This window comes from Physcomitrium patens, chromosome 9, assembly GCF_059467195.1.
Source record: "Physcomitrium patens ecotype Gransden chromosome 9, ASM5946719v1, whole genome shotgun sequence".
Classification (NCBI taxonomy): Eukaryota; Viridiplantae; Streptophyta; class Bryopsida; order Funariales; family Funariaceae; genus Physcomitrium; species Physcomitrium patens.
The window spans coordinates 823,391-844,407 of record NC_143418.1 but is presented as its reverse complement, the minus strand read 5'-3'; the positions used below and the strand labels follow the sequence as shown (position 1 = coordinate 844,407).

At 34.5% G+C, this 21,017-nt stretch overlaps 1 protein-coding gene and 1 long non-coding RNA gene across 2 annotated transcripts; both read right to left on the bottom strand.

Annotated features, from left to right (window-relative positions):
* Positions 1-13,080: 13,080 nt before the first annotated feature.
* Positions 13,081-14,549, bottom strand: LOC112286545 (uncharacterized). The gene is made up of 2 exons (XM_073536170.2): positions 13,860-14,549; positions 13,081-13,709 (listed from the first exon to the last, which is right to left on the bottom strand). The coding sequence occupies exon 1, from the start codon at positions 14,267-14,269 to the stop codon at positions 13,940-13,942; it is 330 nt and encodes a 109-aa protein (XP_073392271.1). The 5' UTR covers positions 14,270-14,549; the 3' UTR covers positions 13,081-13,709; positions 13,860-13,939.
* Positions 14,550-16,600: 2,051 nt separating this feature from the next.
* Positions 16,601-18,184, bottom strand: LOC149988322 (uncharacterized). The gene is made up of 2 exons (XR_016504640.1): positions 18,027-18,184; positions 16,601-17,044 (listed from the first exon to the last, which is right to left on the bottom strand). It is a non-coding gene; the product is annotated as an uncharacterized LOC149988322 (long non-coding RNA).
* Positions 18,185-21,017: the final 2,833 nt, after the last annotated feature.

The following is a 21,017-nucleotide window of genomic DNA, read 5'->3' as shown; positions in this document are numbered from 1 at the left end:
TTTTCATCTCAAATTCACATATAAGTAGGTTAAGATCATCATCCAATACTACAACATTGGAATGATATCATCAACATGATCTAGTACCTACTAGATTAAGATCATCAACACATACAATGATAATCACAAAACTAGTTTTATTTCATTTGATAAATAAACAAGGAATTAATGGATCACTTACAAACTTATTTATAATTAAATAATCTCAATGATATTGATATTACATATATCTAGATTATTTTAGACCATACAAGGCGTTGTGTAATTTAATACCATGATATGATCTTGCAGCATGTGCATTTGGAGTTCTTCTTTCTAAACCACATGGAACTTCTATATAAATATTTACATAAAGTGAACCATATAAATTGTCACGGCCATAATCATGTAAGCTAATAATTACATATAGAAATAGGTAGAAGTAAATAAAAGTAGATAAAAGTAAGTTAATTCTATAGTATTTAATATGGAAGCTTCCTAGAAACTTCCTAGATGCTGCTTGAACTTCATAGGTGTCTTTAATTGACTTTTTGGATTAGAAACGTGGTCAACAAGTTGGCCATGTACCACACATGTTGTTAGCTTGAAGATCAAGCTAACTATGTGGCCCACACGTAGAAAAACTTGCCTTGTAAGTCAAGGCATGTGTTCTACAAAGTCAACACATATTAGAGGTCCTATAGAACGTCGCCACGTAGCCCCTAGTTAGATAGTATATATAGAGACAAGAGTGAAGGTTTCTTCACTCTTGTCAACTCCTTTCTTGCTTCTAGTCTAGTTTCAAGGGTCTTTAGTTTTCTTGTCTTTTGACAATAGCCATTTCAGTTTCTCTTTCAATATATATACTTGTTTATGTATATTTTGTTACCTCTCTTTGAGTGAAGGCTCACTTGTCTAAATTGTTTTTTCATCGAGTTCTTGTCCTTGACAGATTGACAAGCGTACACCTACAATATCAGAGCTTTGTCTAATCTTGATTAAGAGCGGATTACCCCTTTTTTCTTGATAAGATATAAGCGTATTAGAAGTTGTGGATTACCCTCTTCTAAACTGATATTTTCCTTAGTATTTTCTTTGTCCGCAAGTCCTCTCTTCTATTTGTCTTGAGCGATATTAGACATCTTCTCTCTTCTAAGTGTTATCGTGGCAGAACTTCTTGAAATGAAGAGTGCAATGGCACAAATGCAAGAGCAATTGAGGGAGTTAATGCTTGCAATGCATCAACTCAATTTACCACTACAAGGAGCAACAAGATTGGCAGGAAGTGAAGATATAGAAATAGTTGGAGCTGCTTCAACATCTGTACCAAACCATGTCGTTTCTCCTATGGTGGAACGCCCTTCAAATGTTAGAGAACCAAGAATTGCCTTATCCGAGAAGTTTGATGGCACCAGATCTAAGTTTCGAGGATTTATCAATCAAGTGCAACTTGTGATTGAACTTCAATCCCAAAGCTATCCAACTCCAGCATCACAAGTTAGATTCATTGGTATGCTTCTTTCAAGTTCGGCACTATCGTGGTTTTCATCTTTTCTTGAACGACGAGATCCAATATTAGATAATCTAGAGGCTTTTTTGACGGAGTTTCAATCCATGTATGGAGAACATGATGTAATTCGTATTGCAACCAATAAGATCCGTATTTTACGACAAGGCAATCGATCAGTAACGTTATATGCTTCACAATTTTGACAACTTGCAACTGATACCAAGTGGGATGATGCTGCACTTATTAGCCAATTTTTCTACAGATTACAATATGAGGTAAAAAAATTAATGCTCAACTTACCTGATCCTCAAACATTGAGTCAAGCAATTGACTTTGCTTTGAAGTGCGACAATCGTCTTTTTGAATTCCGATCTGAGAACCGTACAAGTGGATCTCAACGTTACTATAATTCAATGGCAACACCAACACCTGTTCAACACATACATTCGAAAGTAGAGGATATGCAAATTGATGCAGTACGTTTCAAACCTTTTACTGAGTAAGAAAAGACTCGTATTCGTCAAGAAGAATTATGTTTATATTGTGGAGAACCAAAGCACACTGCTCAATATTGTCCAAAGAAACGACGCAATCACAAAATGAGGAGTATGGCTGTGAAAGAAGATAATATGTCGGAAAACGAGTTTGTCCAGCTATAATAGAGACCGTGCGGCTGGAACCTTGCACAACATCTAGTAAAGGTTCTATTCTCTCCTCAGAGCCCTCTCCTTGTTTTACATTAAATGTTATTTTACGACCTAAACATTACAAAGTCTCTGCCTTGTTAGATTCAGGAGCCTCAGCGTGTTTTTTAGATGAAGAATTTACTAAAAGACATAGCATATTTTTAGTAAAGAAAACTAAACCTGTTCATGTAGAAGTCATAGATGGTCGTCCATTGTCTTCTGGAGATATTACTCACGAAACCCTTCCTATAGAAGTAATAATCAATGGTCAATATAGTTTTGTAGTATTTAATATCATTAGATCTCCATCTAATCTAGTCATTTTAGGTTTATCATGGTTAGAAAAATACAACCCTCAAATAGACTGGATTTCCCGAACTCTTACTTTCTCTAAAAGTATAACTAACAGTGTAGTTAAGCAAGTAGAGAGTCATAAGTCCAGTTCAATTGAACCCGTATTTATAGGTGCAAAAGCTTTCTTGCATGCTGCTATGAAAGTATCACCATACATTATTTATGCTACACCCGTTTCTACTGGTGAAAAGACTTCAAGTGGCATTCCAAGCCAATATCAAGAATTTCAAGATGTATTTGAAAAAAAGAATGTGGATACACTCCTAGAACATCGTTCCTATGATTGCTCAATTGACCTTCAAGAAGGAGCACAACCGCCATTCGGACCAATCTATAGTTTATCACAAAATGAGTTGGCTGAACTCAAGGAGTATATTGAAGAAAATCTAGCCAAGAATTTCATACGCCATTCTAATCTCCAGCAGGAGCTCCAATTCTATTTGTGAAGAAAAAAAAATGGATCATTGCGGATGTGTGTTGATTATCGAGGACTCAACAAGATTACCATCAAAAACAGGTATCCACTACCTTTAATATTTGGACTTCTTGATCAGCTGAATCAAGCTAAGATCTATACAAAAATAGATCTTCGAGGAGCATACAATCTAGTACACATCAAAGAAGGAGATGAATGGAAGACTGCGTTTCGAACTAAGTATGGACATTTTGAATACAACGTCATGCCTTTTTGACTTATAAATGCACCAGCAGCTTTTCAACATCTAATGAATGATGTTTTTCGAGAGTTTTTGGACGATTTTGTCGTATATTATCTAGACGACATCTTGATCTATTCTAAGAATTCCAAAAGAACATGAACATCATGTTCGTCGTGTGTTACAAAAATTAAGAGATGGAGGACTCTATGCCAAAATAGAAAAGTGTATATTCCACACTACTCAAGTCGATTTCTTAGGTTACATCATTTCAAATGATGGACTTATGATGGATCCTAAGAAAGTTCAAACTATTATAGATTGGAAGATCCCAAAAACGGTAAGAGATGTCCAATGTTTTTTGGGATTTTCCACCTACTATCGGATCTTCATCAAAGACTTCTCTCGAGTTGCAGCTCCACTTACACGTTTGACTTGTAAAGACAAACTCCAATGGAATAAAGAAGCGGAAGTTGCTTTTGAATCTTTGAAGATAGCGTTTGTTTCTGCACCAATCTTGTATCGTGTTGATTTTTCCAAAGCATTCTTTATAGAAACAGATGCATCAGACTTTGCTCTGGGTGCAGTTTTATCACAAATGGGAACAGATGATAAACTTCATCCACTAGCCTTTCATTCAAGAAAATTCTCAACAGCAGAAATCAATTATGAGATCCACAACAAAGAACTTCTTACAATTGTGGATTCTTTTCAAGAATGGCGTCATTATCTAGAAGGCGGTTCTAGCCCAATCACTGTGTATACGGATCACAAGAACCTCAAATATTTTATGTCAGCACACGTATTAAATCGTCGCCAAGCTCGTTGGAGGATGTCTTTATCAAGATTCGAGTTCATCATCACTTATCGGCCAGGAAAACAACAAGATTTATCCGATACCTTGTCTAGACGTTCTTATCTTGCACCAAAAGAAGGAGATGCAGCTTTTGAGCAACAAAGAACGGTTCTCTTGAAGCCGGAACAATTTTATCTTCGAGCAATAAAATCAACATTGACTGTTGATTTAACTTTTTTTAAGTAAGTCCAGTTAAGTATGTCTTCAGATCCTCTTGTTCATGATATCAAGAACAATTCTTTTAAATCTCATGATCCATCTAAATTTGAATTCAAGAACAACCTACTCTATTTCGAAGGACGCCTATATGTTCCAGAAGGAGAAGCTCGTTTACGTGTTCTTCAAGCTCGTCACGACTTCCCAGCAGCAAGACATTTCGGATATAATAAGACTTTGGAGCTGATATCTAGGGATTTCGGGTGGCCTCAAATGTGGAAGGCAGTTAAAGATTTTATACAATCATGTGAAGTTTGCTCAAGATCGAAAACTCCTCATCATCGATCTTTTGGACTTCTTCAGCCATTACCTATTCCAGAACAACCATGGTCTTCTGTTTCTATGGACTTCATCACGGATCTTCCAATCTCAAGTTCTTATGACTCTATATTTGTGATAGTAGATCGTTTTACCAAGATGGCACATTTTGTATTATGTACAAAATCTATCATAGGTGAAGAAACAGCTAAGCTCTTTCTTGACAATATCTATCGCTATCATGGATTACCCAAGGATATTTTATCAGATAGGGGAACTCAATTTGTATCTAGATTTTCGCGGACTCTTTTCAAGATTCTTAAAATGAATATAAAACTATCTTCGGCTTTCCATCCTCAAACTGATGGACAAACAGAGCGTGTTAATCAAGTTTTGGAGCAATATTTAAGATGTACCATTAATTACCAACAAGATGATTGGACAACTCTTTTGCCATTGGCAGAGTTTGCTTACAATAACACGGTACATTCTTCTACAAAACAAACACCTTTCTTTGCTAATTATGGTTATCATCCACGACTTGATACTTTTGACTTTTCAAAAGTTCATAATCCTGCTGCGAAAGATTTGGCAATTCATTTATCAGAGCTACATGCAACGATGAAGGTGCAGTTAAAAGAGGCTCAAGAACAACAAAAGGCCAATGCGGATGTCTATCGAAAGGAACAACCATCATTCGTCTTGGGTGATAAGGTATGGCTACTTCGTCGCAATATCAAGACCACTCGTCCTTGTGACAAGTTGGACTATCGAAGGCTGGGACCATTTTCTATTTCTGCACAAATCAATCCAGTTGCATATCGTTTAGATCTACCAGAGTCAATGAAAATCCATCTAGTATTCCACGTGTCTCTTCTTGAACCATACAAGACAATGGACATACCAATAAGACGACAAGCTCCACCTCATCCTATAGAAGTGGACAATAATGAAGAGTTTGAAGTAGAAGAAATCTTAGATTCAAGGCGGCACCGAAATAAATTAGAATATCTTGTCCATTGGCGCGGATATGGTATTAGTGAATGCACATGGGAGCCAATAAAGAATCTTGCAAATACAGCAAAGGTGGTGGAGGCTTTTCATCGACGACATCCATCAAAATCAAGATGAAAACCTTCTTTATAAAAGAAACAACATCTAGGCAAGATAACATTCTACTTTCAATTCTTGTTCGTAGCTTCGTTGTAGTAGTGGTGCTCAGGAGATGGAGAACCAACAACCAGTGGATTCAACTCAAGAGCCTTCATTTGCTGACCTGCTGGACGAGACATTATGATTGTCACAACCTTCAAGACGACGCAATCGAGATGAAGATCTTCAAGAACGACATGTTCTTCCTCGAATAGATGGTGAGATACTATGCGTTTGGTATCATGATTTGGGAAGGGACTCCCGATGTTTGGTGATTTTGCTAGAGGTAGAAACAACTCCTGATGATGTTCCAAATATTCTATTTGAAAGAAGTTACGAAGGTCTCAACAATGATCAAATAACTGGGTGGTCTTCCCGCCCTGGTATGGGACACTACCGATGGTTGAGAGATCCTATCAATCATCTTTGAAGAGAACAGAGATCAGAGTATGTGGCGAATACAATTCGTCGCATCATAGATTTCCTTAACATATGAAAACCGCTCCTCGTGGAACTCGTCCCTAGAAGGGGGAGTAATGTCACGGCCATAATCATGTAAGCTAATAATTACATATAGAAATAGGTAGAAGTAAATAAAAGTAGATAAAAGTAAGTTAATTCTATAGTATTTAATATGGAAGCTTCCTAGAAACTTCCTAGATGCTGCTTGGACTTCATAGGTGTCTTTAATTGACTTTTTGGATTAGAAACGTGGTCAACAAGTTGGCCATGTACCACACATGTTGTTAGCTTGAAGATCAAGCTAACTATGTGGCCCATACGTAGAAAAACTTGCCTTGTAAGTCAAGGCATGTGTTCTACAAAGTCAACACATATTAGAGGTCCTATAGAACGTCGCCACGTAGCCCCTAGTTAGATAGTATATATAGAGACAAGAGTGAAGGTTTCTTCACTCTTGTCAACTCCTTTCTTGCTTCTAGTCTAGTTTCAAGGGTCTTTAGTTTTTTTGTCTTTTGGCAATAGCCATTTCAGTTTCTCTTTCAATATATATACTTGTTTATGTATATTTTGTTATCTCTCTTTGAGTAAAGGCTCACTTGTCTAAATTGTTTTTTCATCAAGTTCTTGTCTTTGACATAAATATATAGTTACCACATCTATGAGATGCATTTCAAGGGTGGCATGAACTGCCATTCAAATAATATATCAGAATGTAATTGAATCCATGATTGGAAAATATGTGGATTCATAATCAATACCAAACCATTGAGTAATCCTTAAGCAACAAGAAAAGCTTTATAGTGGATTATTTGATCCTTAGCATCTCGCTTGCATATTTATATCATCTTATATTTTATAAGGTAAGAAGTAAGAGTATCCACAATTGGACCAAAGACTTTCTTCTTATGCAAAGAAGCATATTCCTCCTCGATGGCACTTTTCCATTTTAATTAGTTTGAGCAACACATTGCTTCCTAAATGATTTGAGATTTAAGATCTTCTTTCTTATAAGAAAGAATTTTCGCCATCATGAATGTAAATGATTCTTCTATTATAATAGATGGTCTATCCCAAAGGTCATTTGTAGTGAAATATAGAATAGATAATTTTGTACTCAACTTGGTTTTATTCGAGCTAATTTCAAGATTTTCTATTGCATGAGGTGAAGGTATAATGTACATGGACATATTATCATTAATTGATGGTCCTATAAGTTTAATAGGAACTTCTATAGAAATAATACCAGAATCACTACATATTATAGCTTTCTTTTTTTGTGGTTGCTTATTTGGTCCACGATGTCGTGATATAATGCGACTATATAGTGAAGTTGTAATTAAAGTTAAATTTCTAATTAATATCTAATTATCTAAGTTCAATTATAATTTGAGGTATCTAAACATGGCTTTTATAAAAGCCTCTTAGGTTATTTCCTTATCTTAATAGTTAGTAGGTTAAAGGTTAATTAATAATTTTACCTTCTAGGTTCTAGAGACTCTTCTACTACATTAGAAAGACCATAAATTAATAAAATCAGATTAAAAGAGGTAAATAATAAGTATAGTTGGTACTAGAGTTAAGTTGAGAGTAGGGTTGGGCTAAAAACACCTTAGGATAGGTTAGATTGATACTTAGGGGTCGACCATTTGTGAGACACGGTCGAAATCAGACCTCTGGCCATTAAAACGACAGCCTAGGGCAAAATAGGAAATCATTTGAAGATCCGAGGTTAAGATTTGAAAGCTAGCTTGAATTTCTTTTCAAAGACGTAAGAATTGTTTTGAGGGAATTTTCGAAGACTTAGCAATTGTTGTTCAAAGTCAACGTTTTTATTAGTGATTTGGATTTTATATAATATAATTAGGACTAGCAATTTTGGCTAGTTCGTGCAATTGGTGTGACATCTATAGTTGAAAACCTGAAACTATTTGGATTATTGGGTGTGCTAAGTGTATACAAAATTTTGTGATAATCTAATGGTGTGGTTTAGAGATATCTAGTTTTTAGCAAAAGAGGATTTCAGAAGGTGGCAGTTTGAGGTTGGGTAGGATTTCTATGATATCTAAAGATCTATTAGTTAGATTAAGGTGAAAGTTGGCATGGTGTTGAAAGACTTAAAGATCAAGTTACACACTAATTTTGAAATAAAGTTAATAGTTGGAAAATGAAAAATCATTGTTGGAATTTCTACTTCACTTTTCAAGTTGGCGGCCGAGTGATATTAGTGCAATTTTTGGAGGTTTTTTCACAATCTATAAGTTGGATTGGGCTAAAAATTCTTGAGTACATAGAAGACTTACATTGACAATTGCATGCAAAATTCCACATCAAGTGGATGGTCGGATTGGATGTTACAGCTTATTAAAGCCCACTAATTAGGATTGGGACTTACAAGAAAAATCTAAATTACTTGAATATGAAAGTAACAAGGTAATTGGGATTTATGTATGGTTAAGACTACTAAGAAGAGTGTTTTAAGAACTTTTGAATTGAAATTTAGATTATATTCTTCTTGTACGGGTGAAATCTATTAGGATTTTTTAACTACTTGAGAAATACAATCTCACCTTCCACAATTAGGTGTCTGGTGTTTCTTGAGCAAAACAACACGTAATATGACAATGAATCCTTATAATTGTTGATATTTTAATCTGAGATATATTTATTAATAATATTTTAATTTGAGCAAGTTCAATCTGAGCTTCATTAATTGGAATTCTTGTAGTCCAAGTTGCATCATTGAAGTCATTAGGTATTTTATTTGCAACTCGTTTTAGATACAGAATCTTGGCAACTTCACTTTTAGCCAAAGATGTTTTAGGATCAAGATTCATTATAAATGTTTCTAGTGCTCTAAATACAAGTACTTTATTTCTTTGTTGATTGAATATTCTTTCTCAAAGAGATGAAAATATATTCACTTTAGAATGGTAATTTTGAAAATATGCACATAATAATACTGGAACCCAAGTACGGAAATCAAACATCCATAGGTAAAATACATTTGGAACACGACCTCAAATGAGTTCTTGTGGTGTAATAATTTTAAGAGAAGAAGGAAAAAAGCCTATTAATACTGCAACATGCAAAACTTCATGACTCTACATAGATGCAAGTAAATTCGCATGAAGGAGTGGCTAGGTAATGAGTTGTATATACTTTATAAATGACTCTGCAAGTCCATTTTGAGCATGTTCATATCAAACACAATATGTCAACTCAATCTGTATTACAATACAATAGTCTTCAAAGGACTTTTATGCAAATTCTTTTGCATTATTCATATACAATGATTTGATAGGATAATCAAGAAAATATGCTTCAAAACAAATAAGCATAGATATAAGATTAGCAAATACTATGTTTTGAGATAATAATAATGAAACATATGATTTTTTATTTGATGCGTGAACAAAGATAAAAAAATGACAAAATGGTTTTGACATTGGATTAATAGGACCACAAATTTCACTATGAAACTTTTCAAGCATTGGTGGTAATTCTTGTGGGAGTTTTCAAATTAAAGGCCGAGCAATCATCTTGCCTTGCACACATGCATGATATAATTCTATAGAATCTATACTTGTAGGTCTTAAATTATGCCTAGTTATACAAGGAATTATCTTCCAAAATAATGTAAATCTTGGATGTTCTAATCATCCATGCCAAGAGAAACATGACTCTCTGTCATAGATGATGCAAAATTAAATATAATAGGAAGTCGGATTGCAATTCGAAATGAACCACTTGTAGCAGCAAAGGTTTTTTTTACAACTTTATGATTCTATTCAAGAATCAAAACCTCTCTTCTATCTAAAATTAGAGTTGAGAGGTCATAACCATTGATACGTACATCTCGGTAGCTAATCAGACTCTAAAGTGTTGAAGGTGCAAACATTGAATGTTTACATTTTATGATAGAAATCACAAGCAATTTTACCATAATTGTTTCTTCTTGGAAATAAAATGCATGTATTCCAGCCATAGTCATCAAATTTCTAGTTTGCCAAATTGAAGAATTTTTAATAAAAAAAACCATCTATTTCTCAAGATAGTATGTCTTGTTGCAGAATCAATGAGCACATCATTTGATTCATCATTAGAGATTTTGTCTTTGTTTAAGCCTCTAAATCATCAACATCAATTGAATCTATAGATGCATCTATGGTATGAACTTTACAAGCCTCAACTTGAAGTTTCTTATTTTTTTGGAATATTTTAACAAAATATTTTGAAATATCCCATGCATGTGTCAAATATCCAATCATTCCACATTTATGGCAAGAACATATCTTTGATTTTTATTTTTTATTATAATTAGTTGTAGAATGTTTATTCTTTCTATATATATAGATATAGTCACAATTATGACTGACTTAGTACTTATAAGCATTTTTTCCATGTTTGTGTAATTATTTCTTAGACTTTGGAATATTGAATGTATGAGATTTTGGAATCGTGGTTTCAATAGAATAAGCTTTTGCATAATGCAAAAATAGGTCGTTTTGTTTCTCCACAAGAAGTAGATAAGACATGAGATCAAGATGACTCTGGAATTTCATATTCCTATATTGTTGTGCAAGTATAGCAGATGCGAGAGGAAATGTAGAAAGAGTTTTTTCAATCATTTCTTCTTTAGAGATGCTTCGTCTACATAACCATAGTTGTAAGACAATATGATATATTTCACTATTAAAAGTATTTAAATTTAGAAAATCTAAGACACATAAATGTATCCAAGCATGATGTGCACATAGAAGAAAAATGGTCTTTTAATGATCAAACCTAGATTTAAGATTCTCTGAAAGCTTGGTTGGATCTTCTATTTCTAAATATTGATATTATAATGCATATATAAGATATTGATGAAAGAAAAGAAGTGCTTTCCGATGGATAGCAATAAGAATTGAAGTACTTATAGTTGGAGATTCTTCAAATAGAATTACATCTAATAGTTGTTATGCAAATAAATTTATGTTTGCCAATTTTGTCCATAATAGATAATTATTTCTATTAGCAACCAATGGTGGAAATAGAAGCGCTTAAAAATATTGGGATGGAATGGTGATAGTTGGAAACATAGTAGAGGCAATTGAAGATGTTGAAGTACTCATTATAAATAAATTTGTGAACAAAAATATAAGTTCAAATAGAAAAGGTTGAGTAAAATGCACCTTAAAATATAAAGCCAAATAGAATGATAAAGTTAAAACTCAAAATCAAAAATGCTAAAAAAAAATTAAGATTTTTTTTTTTTTTTTTTCACAAAAATAAGAGTTTGCAGTGGATTGCAATAGGGTGCAGCAATTTGGTGGTAGGATATGTTAGTTGGTGGTAGTTTGGTGGCAGGGTGCATCAATCAACAGCAGTTAGCAGCAAGGTGCAGTATTTGATAGCAGTCAACAGTAAGGTACGTCAGTCAACAATAGTCAATGGCAGGGTGCGGCAGTTGGCGGTAGGATGCGACATTTGATGGCAGTCAATGGCAGAGTGTATCAATCGATGGCAGTCAAGGACAATTAGTGGCGAGGTACAACAGTTGGCGGTAGGGTGCGTCAATTGATAGCAACGACAACAACACAAGACAATACCAGTAGCACAACAACAACAACAACAATATAGGACAACAACAACAATTGCAACAAGAATAACAGCAACACAACAGTAGTAGCAACACAAGAAGGAAAAAAAAATTGAAGAAAAAACGAAGGAAAAAGTGCACATAAGTTTTTAAGAACCAAGACTAGAGTATAAGAGCAATCGTCTTGATAACGTATTGAGAATGTTTTAGAGAAAGAGAGACAAGAGTAGTTAGAAGTAATATGCACATTTATGTAAATATACACACATAAGAAGTGAGTTTATTGATTGAATTATATCTCTTATATAAAGAGAAGGAGAGAAGATAAATAGTGTCTCTCCACTACATTCTAAACACTAAAGCTACAGTAAATAGTATAGAGAGCGCTGGCTATATTTAATGCTCTCAATAATAATAATTAGTTTTTTTGGCACATCAAAGATCTATTGGAACATCTCTCATGATTACCTTTTAAAATAAAATATTTCTTAATAATAATATTAAAATATATCTTTTTATTAATATTAGAATCATATCTTTGGTTGTATCCTAGTTTCTTCTCAATTCTTATTTGTTACAATTTTTTTGATGTAATTTTTTATATATAAATTAAAATTTTATACATCTTTTTAAATTCTAGGTAAATATTTTAAGTTCTATCTCTAATCTTCTACTTCAATATTTTCTTATTTTTAAATATAAAATATTTCTTTCTATTATAAAGTTGATTTCATTTTGACTATTCTTTGCATTGATTACTAATTATAATTTCTAACTTTGACAAATAGATGTCATTACAACACTTTTAAATGATATTTCTAAAGAAGTAATTCACAATATTTATTCCAAAAGGGTAATAATATCTAACAACGTCATTAAATTATGTTATTCTTAAATATTATTTTATAATTTTGAAAATTCCTATAAATATGATATTATTAATAATTTTTAAAATTTATACTAAATATTCAAATATAAATTTAGATATTAATATTTATTTTCAACATTATTTTTTATCCAAAGTTTATTTTAAATATTAGATAATAATTTTTTTTAAATTAATTAGAATCAAATTATATTTGCTTATTATTTTTAATAAGTACGAAAAAAATAGCTTTATTCTTAGAGTTAATTTATTTACTTAACTCCATTATTAGTAGTTTAATTATCTTTCAAAATAACATGTATTGAATATGCAAAATATTTTTTATTAAATAATTAACATTATATTTTAAATTTCTATTGAGATTGATATATATATATATATATATATATATATATTTTACCTAGAGCACAAATAAAGACATAAAAAGACATAAAAAGATAGGGGGTATTAAATTAAATTATATAACGAGCCTTTATGCCTTAAATTTACTTATAAATATTTGATTTTATGTAAAGAACACTTTACACTAAAGAGACAAGGTGAGTGGCCTCAAACTTTTAAATTTTTTGATTTATTCAAATCAAAAAGCGTCCTCGAATTAGCTTTATACTTCAAAAAAATAAGCCTAAAGGTCCTAAGAGTAAAAAACGAGAAAAATTGTATTTTTTTTCTAAATAGCATAAATAGTGTTGCCCCTCACAGAGAAAACTCGCAGATCAGAGTTGTCTTTCTGCACAGAAATCTGTTGATTAGCAAAGCAACTTTGCTAAAAAATTGTTTGTATCAACGAAGCAGAGTTTCTCACCACTTTCTAGTTTGGTGATGGACTGATGCCGAACTAGCGAGCACTCCCACCCATGCCCAGTTCACGCTCATGTGTGAGTCCAATAGACCCTTAGGTAGAAACTGCCACTGCGAAAACTAAGAACAACATCTGGTGTGAAGATGGAGTTTCTGAGCTTCCTGACAAGCTATTGTTTAACGTAGAAGGCGTAGTCGGCGGTGTAGGGCGCCCTCCTGACGCGCCCCTTGGGAGCGCTCAGTTTGATGCTGGGTGCGATTCCTCCCATGGTGTTTAATCGTTGCACATAACGCACGGCTCCGAAATACCTTCTGCAAGTTATCATAAAGAAACACGCAGTAAGAAACGAACAGTCTATGAGTGAAACGTCGATATCTGATCAGTCCTGGTTTACTAAAAAGTTGTGGAAAACTGCACGAATCGATATAAGAATGGAGAATGGCATTGTGGTGTGGACCTACTTGTCGTATTGAGAGGACGTGGCTTGGAGCAGAACCCAGGGGATGGAGCCCTTGGAGATTGTGGTTTTCGCCACTGGTTTTCATGTCACGATGCTGTAAGGAACACCCTTGGAAGGAATCGTCTCCCAGGTGGGTTGGCCGCCGAGAGCATCTGGATGCGGCAGGTAGAAATGACGTCCAATCTGTTTCTTATCACAATTGTACAGCCTCGCTCTCGCTTTGAAATTCACCCAGTCCGTGCCGTTAAATCGATAGTGTTGATATCCCTTCCCGCTCAGCGTTATAGCTAACCTGTATCCCGGAGGCACCTCGATACTAGTGGCTTCCTGTAAGTCTTGTGCAGCATGCACACACAGAGCAAGTGACACAAGCATGAAAATTCTCGCAGCTAACTCCATCGTCGTCGCCATTTTGTTCTTAGTTTGGTACGTTTCGACGGTTATCCAACTGACATGACCCCCCCCCCCCCAGAGAATATGAACCTCAGAAAACTGATTGTCTTACACGTACTGGTGCAATTCTTCACCTCCTGTAACTGAGCAGTTTGGATGGCTTGAACTTGTGTCCAATGAATTCTGCTAAGGTCCAGCTCTCAAAATCTATTGCTATTCATGCGTGCGTTCGCATTCAACATGTGTTGCTGGTGCCGCAACCGTTGCCCTGTACGCGTACCGTGGCGTAAAATTATGTAACAGATGACTCAGGTGTCGAGTCTATTAAATGCAACCCCTGCCTAGACCTTTTCTCAGGACGCGGTTATCAACGCTAAATGATTGGCCACGTCGTTAGATACTTGCAAAACATTATTATCAGAAGATCCCTAAGCGTCCTCACATGATGCAAACAGTAATTGGGATTCCCAAGTTGCTTTCTTATTTCTTTCTTGTTGACTAATCTGTCCCGAATTTTGGATATTTCGTCTGAAGCGAGCATAAAAGAGAAGGATTCAAGCCTCGGAGGACTCCACTTCCGGAAGTCCTTTCCCAGTGATGATGAGCACACAAGAACATGGTGCTGGATGCTCCTCCTCAAAAACATTGCTTTTGACGCCTCTTTAGAAAACCAAGTGAAATTGCGGCACTCTTTTGCATAATAATTTATGAATGTCGCAGTGGAAGTCGTGGAGGTCCCAACTACATCAAACTTTCTTTTCTTTACAATGAACTTGGGTTCAACCTGGTCAGCATCCTGGTACACAATGGGTTGCTACGGAAAGGACACACTCATGGCCACTGTGACGCGGGCACGTGAAACCTACGAACATATTTCTTGGCATATGCTAGCCAGCAAAGCCTTCGGCAGAATGTGCGGTGAAGTCCATCAAAAGCATTAGCAACATGGTAGCCCCATCTTACCCTAGCTAGATTGTTGGTTTTCTGATCCAGAGATGTCTATTTTCTTAACCTCGGATTATTCAGCAATACCATCAATCTTGCATGTGGGGCTCTTCGCTGGAAGCTGTCAGCCATTTGACTTGACCCGCACTTTGGGGTTATAATAGCATCCGAGATCTCATCAGTGATTTCAACTATTAGTTTAGTTGAAAGACGACTTTGTGAGAGTAGTTTTCACACCTCGGGGCCATGCTTGGGTGCGGTAGCCTCATCGCTTGCTTCATGAGCCAAAAATAATCAAACTCATTGAGCCAACTGACACATTTTTGCTTCAGGACTCAAATTTACTAACAGCGCAGATAGTGGATTTTAATGTCCTATGAGCTGAAACAAGTTACAACTATTCGTGCACCTTTTTTCTAGCGAGTCATGCACACCCAACTTCGGAAGCGGGACCACCATTGGCTTTTCATCTCAACTGCCAATTTGGACAGATCTATTGTGGTTTCCAAAGTTTCTACAATGAATTAGAAATCTGCAATATCTCTTGCAGCCCAGGTACGGAGATTCTCAGATCAATAAAAAAATCATTTTATCATTGGAGTAGATTTTATCATGGTATCAAAGCGGGACTGGTGTTCCACTAGTGAGGATTGCTCCTAGGACAGACTGTACCTGTTCCTTCTTGCATAGACAATAGCATATTAGATTTGGAGGAGACTTGCATGCATAGAAAATCAATAGTATTTTTTGGTTTTTATTTGCATTAGGCAGCATGTCGAGTAAACAACCCTCCATGATCACCATCAGTTGAGTAACAAACTGGAAGGGTCTGCAAATTATAGCATGTGGAAACTGAAGATGAAAGCACTAGTGAACTAAAATAAACCCCCACTAGTTGGAAGCCTATTCCACTTATCAACTATTAATTGTCCAACAATTCCCCACTAGCATTTGATTTGTGTCCAATAATCCCAATAACTCTCTAATTGTGAGCTGGATAAAACCCCTAGTGGGTGATTTACTTTAGCCCATAACTACTAATTAACTCCAAAAATGATCAAATAAAATTGCTTCCTATTTCTTACCAAAGAATTTAATTTCTTTATCTAACTAAATTCACACTCACATTCACAACACCACAATGCAACCACTTAATAACCTTAAAAAAACACACATTTGAAAGAGAATTTTTTACATGATTTTATCTTATTTTAATATATATATATATATATATATATATATATATATATTCTTGTATTAATTATCATCTAGAGTTAATTTTTAATCTTCGGAAAATTCTCATCTACAAATGAGAATTCATCCGTTTTAATCAACATTCATATATAAATTTTCATCCATTCAAACCTTAATTCATCCGCACAAGACCTAATTTTATCCAAGTGATTTAAATAATACAATTGATTTTTTTATTCAATCTAAATTCTTAATGACAACAAATTGATAGTCTTGCCTACTTCTTGTGATACACTTGGCCTTTGGAATCCGGTCTGTTGAAGGGTTGGATTTGAAAAAGACCTCCCTGTGTGCTGCCTTTGTCCTCTCTCTTCCATCGATCTGGTGGTACTGGTCTTAATGATGTGTCCTCGGTGCATTTCAACCTTTTGGTTAAGATCCTCGTGTCCTCTTCTCTTCACAGCAACTAGGGTTGTAAAGAACAACAAGTTCGTGGTTCTGATGATAAATTCGAAGGAATCGATGATGAGCTTGCCCAAATGATGGAGGGCGCCTCCACTCTTGCTCACTCTCGGAACTTCACTGAGCGGCTGACGCTGAACACTAACAACTAGCCAACTAATGTAAAGCACCGGAGGAAAAGTCCTTGCAAATCTGCAATACAACTTCGAACCGATGACCTTAGTTTCGTTGCCGATAAAACTTCAATCTTCACAGACTATGAACATGTAACCTTCGATGTGTCCCGCACAAGGCGCTTGTCTAAGGAAGCGATTGCATCTGATACATCTTTGAGCATCCACCTCTCTCGTCGCACTAGTCGACACCCAATTGAATTCCGACAACAATCCCGACTGCAAGCGTTGTTCAACATTTCTAACACCTCTCAGCACGGCACATCCAGTATAGTTACACCCACGTGGACACCCAAGGGCTCCTTTTCTGCATACACGCTCTAAGGCTGATCAATGTGGCAGAAGTAAGTCACACTCCGATATGCACAACAGCAAAATGTCGACGCACCATAACCCTCTATGAATTGCGTTACAAGCACATAAAATTATACGAGTTGGACTTGTTGTAAGAAGCTGGAGAATTAGTTGATCTTAAGTTTTTTCCCCACCAATTTCGATGACCAAGGGCTCTTTAGCAAAATGAACTACGTGCTACAGCTCAATGAGTAACTCCTTCTGTAAATAAGGCAACCAGAGCAACGGGAATGGCAAGAACTTGACGTGCACAGAGCTTAGAATTGATGAGCCAAGTCTTCCCTTCTTCAACTTGACTCAGCGACAGAAGACCCAGATTTGACCTCCAAGCTAATTTATAGTTGCAGTAAGAAATTGACAATCAGCAAGGAGGCAGAATGAACCACTACTGAGACAAAGAAGATCTTCATGACTTTGCCGCACAAAACAAAAACACGAAGGAGTCGACCAGTCGATGGAGGCAACAATTCCCTCTTGACGCAGCTGAATCCAGTGGCGCTTCAACCTCGAATTCACTTCGTCATAGAAAAAAAACGACTGCACTGACTAGCACTTCGGCGCTCCATACAAGAAGGGAAACAAAAAAAACAAAAACAAAACAAAACAAAAAATGACTCTTTGTCGGAATTGAAGTCCGTACGCCGCACCTTTGAGCTCCACCCCAGGGAGCAAGAGTCACCGCCACCCACCAAGTCCAGCAGGGGGCACGAAGAAAAGGAAAAAATAAAACAAAACCAAAAAAAAACGTGATCAACCTCCGTCGCACCACCTAGTCGTCAATAATCAATGGAGCGACGAAGGTTGAACTACGACTGCTATACACCAAAGTCGATCAGTATGCCCTTGTAGAGGCTCTGGCTCCTCCCTCACAACAACACTGTTGCAATGAGGTCCGCAATTTGTGGAGCTCTAAGTCAAGAACGCAAGCCTCCTCCTTAGTAGAACACAAGATACTTCATTACAAGTGGGTTGTAAGAAGTATTGTTGGCTAATTGAACTCAAATATAAAAAAGATAGCTCAAACGCAGAGTAAGAATTTTACATTAATTTCTTTCTTATTCCAAGATGTATCCAATTCTTTAATCTAATCTTGAACTCAAACCTCTTTTTACTAAAATATCTATAATTCACTTATTATTAACTCAATCTAGGCAAAGTTAAGCTCATTGAGCTTAACTCAAGTTACAAACTTCAAATTGTCAAAGTTAATAAACAAAATTTTGAAAAAATGAGTGCCAAACCAATGAAAAAAAGTTGGCCTCTTATTGTAGCCACTACCCTCAAAACCCTCATCTACAAATTAGCTTGGATCTCCATCATTAAAGCTCTTCTTCTTGGGTGCTAAAACTTATTGGAAAACTAACAACAAAATCTAGCTTTCTTTAAATTCTCAAATCAAAAAGAAGAAAATACAAGAAATGGCATAGAAAATCTTGAATTGGTCTTGAATCACACCACCTCAAAAACTCCAACAATCTTCCTTCCATAAACTCATATGAATCTCCCTTGTCATAGCTCTTCTTCTTATATGCTAAAGCTTCTTAAAAAGCTAATAACAAGATCTAATTCTCTTCCAAATCTCAACACAAAAACATGAAAATTTTATAAATGGCATTGAAAACCTTGAACCAATCTTGAAACTTGCTCCTTCAAAATTCTAGCAATTCTCTTCCCAAATACTCTTATCTAAGCAAAAAGAAAAAAGAAATCCTATTTGATGCAAAAATTCTCATCCTAATTCTCTCTTAATACCTACCTCAAACCATTTTAGAGTTGGATATATATCCTAAAATATAATACCTTCAAAGCTTGAACAATCCATTCAAAGCAATAATTTCATATTTTAAATCTTATTCAAATTATAAATATATTAATATTATATTCTTCTTCTTTGTAAGTGAAATTAATTACTTTCTAAATATCTTTGATGCACTTAAATTAAATGCATCTTGACACTCACCCTATTAAGGATATGAATCTTGAAGAACTAAAAGATTAAAATACTCTTGTGTCACTCAAAAAGATTAGATAATGACTCAAAGATGATATAATATTAAACTAGAATGGCTATTGTCAAAGATAAGAATATTAAAAAGTCTAGAAAACAAGTCTAAGGACTAGAAAGGTGTTAACAAGAGTGAAGAAGTTTTCACTCTTGCCTCTATATATATTCTTAACTAGGAGCTACATAACAATGTCCTATAGGACCTCCAAAACATATTGACTTTATAAGATACATATATTAACTTACAATGCAAATTTTCTATATGTACGCCATATAGTTAGCTTATTCAATAAGCTATTAATATAAGGTTAATTTATTGACCAAATTTCTAACCTATCAATCAATTACAAACACATGTAAAGTTAAAACAACATCTATAAAGCTTCTAAGAAGCTTTTTTATAAAATATTATGAAATAAATTTATTTTTATTTACTTCTACTTAATCATATAAGAAAATATTAGAATTAATATATATATGTTCATGATATTATTCTCTCTTCTAAAGACAAATTCTATGCATAATAATTATTATATTTTAAAAAAAATCCAAGATGCAATAAATTATATTTGCCACATACTATGATCTATGTTCTCTTTGAAGATGGTTGATAGGTCCTCACAGCCATCAATAGTATCTTATACTAGGGAGGAAAGACCACCTTGTTATTTGATTGTTGTTGAGGTCTTTGTAACTCCCTTCAAATAAAACATTTGGAACATCATCAAGAGTTGTTCTTACTTCTAATAAAATCATCAAATATTGACAGTTTCTTCCAAGGTCGTGACATTAAACACGTAGTATTTTTCTATCTATTTGAGGAAGGACATGTTGTTCTTGAGGATCTTTATCTTAATTACATCAACTTAAAAGTTGTGATAGTTACAATATCTTATTAGGTAAATTAGCAAGTGATAGCTCTTTAAATGAATTTGTTGGTTGTTGGTTCTCCATTTGCTAAATGTCACAAATACACAAAAACTACAAATAAGAGTAGTAGATAGAATGCTATTTTTTGTAAATCTTATTTTTTTTATAGCAAAGATTTGCTATTCTTCATCTTAATTTTAATAGATATCATTAATGAAAAGCTTCAACTTTCTTTTTTGTATTTGTAAGATTTTTTGCTCGCTTTTATGTACATTTACTAATATCATATCTGTGTCAATGAATAAGACATTTTAATCTATTTTGGTGCAGCCTTAAATCTAAGACTTCTTTTATCTGAAATTCTTAATTATTATGTATTTCTTGTCTTCTTCCTAAGATATTCATTGTCTTATATGGTTCAAAAAGACATACATAGAATATATGATGGACTTTATAGACTCCGGTAGATGTAATTGATAAGTAACAGGATTGACTTATTCACAAATAGCATAAGATCCAAGCCTACAATAATCTAACTTATCATAAGAACAAGTAGTCTTGATATTACAACAAAATAACTATACATTTTCATCTATGTTAAATTGTGATTATTCCTTGTAATACATATTTGCATTTATCTTTTGTCATTCTTTGGCTTCTTTTAATTGTGCCATTTTATGTAGCTCTAATAAATGATTTGTTAAATCTTTTATATAAGATTATCAGTTTTCTCAGAAGTCAAAAGTATTAAATCATAGATGGT